Genomic DNA, 2507 nt, shown 5'->3' with positions numbered 1-2507 from the left:
GCCCGCCGGCTCCGCCCCGCGGCCGCGCCTCCGCGTCGTCCCGCAGGTTCAGGTGAGTCAGAGGGCCTGGGGGTTCTGCGGGGAGCAGGCCACCAGCCGACCCGGCGACCGCACTCAGCCGCGGCTGCACCCCTATTGTGTCCGCCCTTGACCCGCAGTGCCCTTCCCACTTCCGCGGGGCCCTGTCCAAGTTGAGTCCACACCAGCAAGTCCACCAAAAAGGGAGGGGACGTTCCCCCTACTCTCCTCCCCTCGGGAACCTCCTGGAACCTCCTCAAGGTGCTCGCCCTTCGGCCAGCTCTTGAGGAATTATTCACAGCGCTCCTCCCCCTGGAGCCCGCTCTCCCCACCCGAAAGGCATCTCCAAATCGTTCATTTTAACGCAGGATGGAGTCACCCCTCCAAGGAGCTCTGGGCTCTAGCCCAGCCTTGTCACCACGTTGCTGTGTGGCTTTGGGGGAGACACCAGTGTCTCTGGACCTAGTTCCTTCCCCTGTGGAAGGAGGGGGTTGGAAAGGTGGTGAACTTGGAGGCAGCGCTGTTGTGATTTTCTAGGGCTCCCGGGCCACAGTAGGATGCCAGGTGAGGTGTTTGCTCACGCCAAGAGCGGGATTAGGGCGGCCTGAATCAAGATTGGGGGGCCTGGAGGCTTCTGAAAGTAGGAAAGGATGGGAGGTGGCAAAAGCCCCTTGTGCCTTTAAAACGCCCCCGCTCTGGGGGGTGGGGAGGCGGGATGCTGGCCTCAGCCGTGGCCCAAGCTAGAGGAAGCATTCCACGCTCTCCCACCTCCAGCAGCTGGCACATCTGGCTTGGTCACCCTCCGTGACGGTCTCTGCCAGACGGATTTTTGTTCCTCCACCGGCCTGAAGGCGGAGGCGGAGAGGCTCCGGGACGGGAAGCCGCCTGGAGTGAGCGGCGGCACCGACCTTGCTCAGAATAGGCCCATTCACGGCCTGGGGGAAGGGGCGGGGCTGCGGTTGGGTTAGGGGCGGCTGGCCCCCCTACCAAGAGACAGCCACAGAAAAATGGCCAGCGCAGCCTCAGCGCGGGGCGCGGGAGAGGGCAGAGAGCAGAGGGAGTGAATGCAAAGAAAAGAGGTCCCGTGGCTCCTAGACAGACACCAGGTTGCCAGGCAACTCAAAAGGAAGAAGGGGAACAAGGAGTCCCAGGTTCCTTTGCAGCTCCGTGGGCAGCCTTCTTGGGCCTCATTTTCCCCATCTGTACAATGGGAGTCTTTCTCGTGATGCTCGAGGGGCCTCGTGAAGGGCCTCGGGAGGGTAAACGCTCACCTGCTGCCCCCACAGGGTCCATGGCCGCCTTCTGCTCCCTCACAGCCCTCTGGGTGCGCCCCGTGCCGCCGCCCTCAGAACCCTGCGCGCTCCTGCCGCCGGGCCCTCATGCCGGATATAGCCTCCCCCGCCTTATCTCAAGGCCCCGGCTCCCGGCCCGCTGTTTGCTCTGGGCAGGGGCACCTGCGGGGCAGATGTGGGCTTCCCACGGCCACCGAGCCAACGAAGCCAGGCCCGGGAGGCGCCCCCTGGCGGCTTCTCCTGAGAGCTGGAGAGGAGTCAGGCACTAAGCCTCGAATTCAAGTGCGCCGTGGGTTTTGGCCACGCAGTGCCCGCTCCTTACCCTCTCAACCCGAGCGCTCGGCCCTCCCGGAGGCCTGCGGTGGCGCGGTGTGTGTCTGAGTGTGTGTGGCTGAGTGTGTGTGTGTGTGAGCGAGTGTGTGTGTGTGCGCGCGTGTGCGTGTGTGCGTGTGCGTGTGTGTGTGTGTGTGTGTGTGTGTGTGAAGGACAGCCACACAGGGGCGCCTTGTACAGGGAGGGGAAGGGGACCCGCGGGGGGAATGGCTTCCTTCTGCAGAGGTTTTCCTCCCCGGGAAGCGAGGGCGTGGAACAGTCTCCTGGGTGTAGGATTGTCTCCCGGCGCAGCCACTTTCTTGTGAGACTTTGGGTTCCGCCGCTCAAATTCTTTGAGCCTGTTTCCTAATCTGTACAATGGAACAGAAACAGCGTGTCTCAGAATTGTTGAGAGGACTCCATGCCACAATGCGTGAGAAGCGGTTAACATTGTGCCTGGCACAAGGAATTCAGCAATCTCACTGTAACGAAAATTAATTATTGTGAAAAGATACACGAAAGTAGAGAGATTAGTAAAATAAACCCAGGACCCTCCTACGCCTCCAAGTGCCCCTCACCCAGAATGAGGGTTCTGCAGATACTATTGTTTTGCCATTTCCTTTCCCCCCTCCAGGCTCTGACACCCCGTTTCCTGTCCCCCAAGTGCCATGAGGGGCCTCCCATGCTCACCACTGCCCATATTGCTGCTCCTTCTCCAGCCCTGGGAAACCCAGCTCCAGTTCGAAGGTGAGCAGGGGCCCAGTCCTGACAGCGAGGGGAGAGGGACAGAAGCAGGTTTTCTGTCTGCAGCCAGCTAGGCCTGCTGGGAGAGAAAAGCCAGACTTTGGAGCCAGCCCCTCCCCCCCCCCCCCACACAACCCCCAG

General features: G+C 61.9%; 1 protein-coding gene across 1 annotated transcript in view; it reads left to right on the top strand.

Annotated features, from left to right (window-relative positions):
- Window positions 1-2026: 2026 nt before the first annotated feature.
- MATN4 (matrilin 4) overlaps window positions 2027-2507 on the top strand; it is a 10509-nt gene continuing 10028 nt past the window's right edge. The window contains exon 1 of the mRNA XM_015563190.1: window positions 2027-2369. Within this exon, the coding sequence (XP_015418676.1) occupies window positions 2291-2369 (79 nt within the window). The 5' untranslated portion in view covers window positions 2027-2290. The remainder of the gene's footprint in view (window positions 2370-2507) is intronic.

This window comes from Myotis davidii, unplaced genomic scaffold (genome assembly GCF_000327345.1).
Source record: "Myotis davidii unplaced genomic scaffold, ASM32734v1 scaffold4152, whole genome shotgun sequence".
NCBI lineage: Eukaryota > Metazoa > Chordata > Mammalia > Chiroptera > Vespertilionidae > Myotis > Myotis davidii.
Note: the sequence above shows the minus strand (reverse complement) of the source record. Positions and strands in the feature narration are given on the sequence as shown.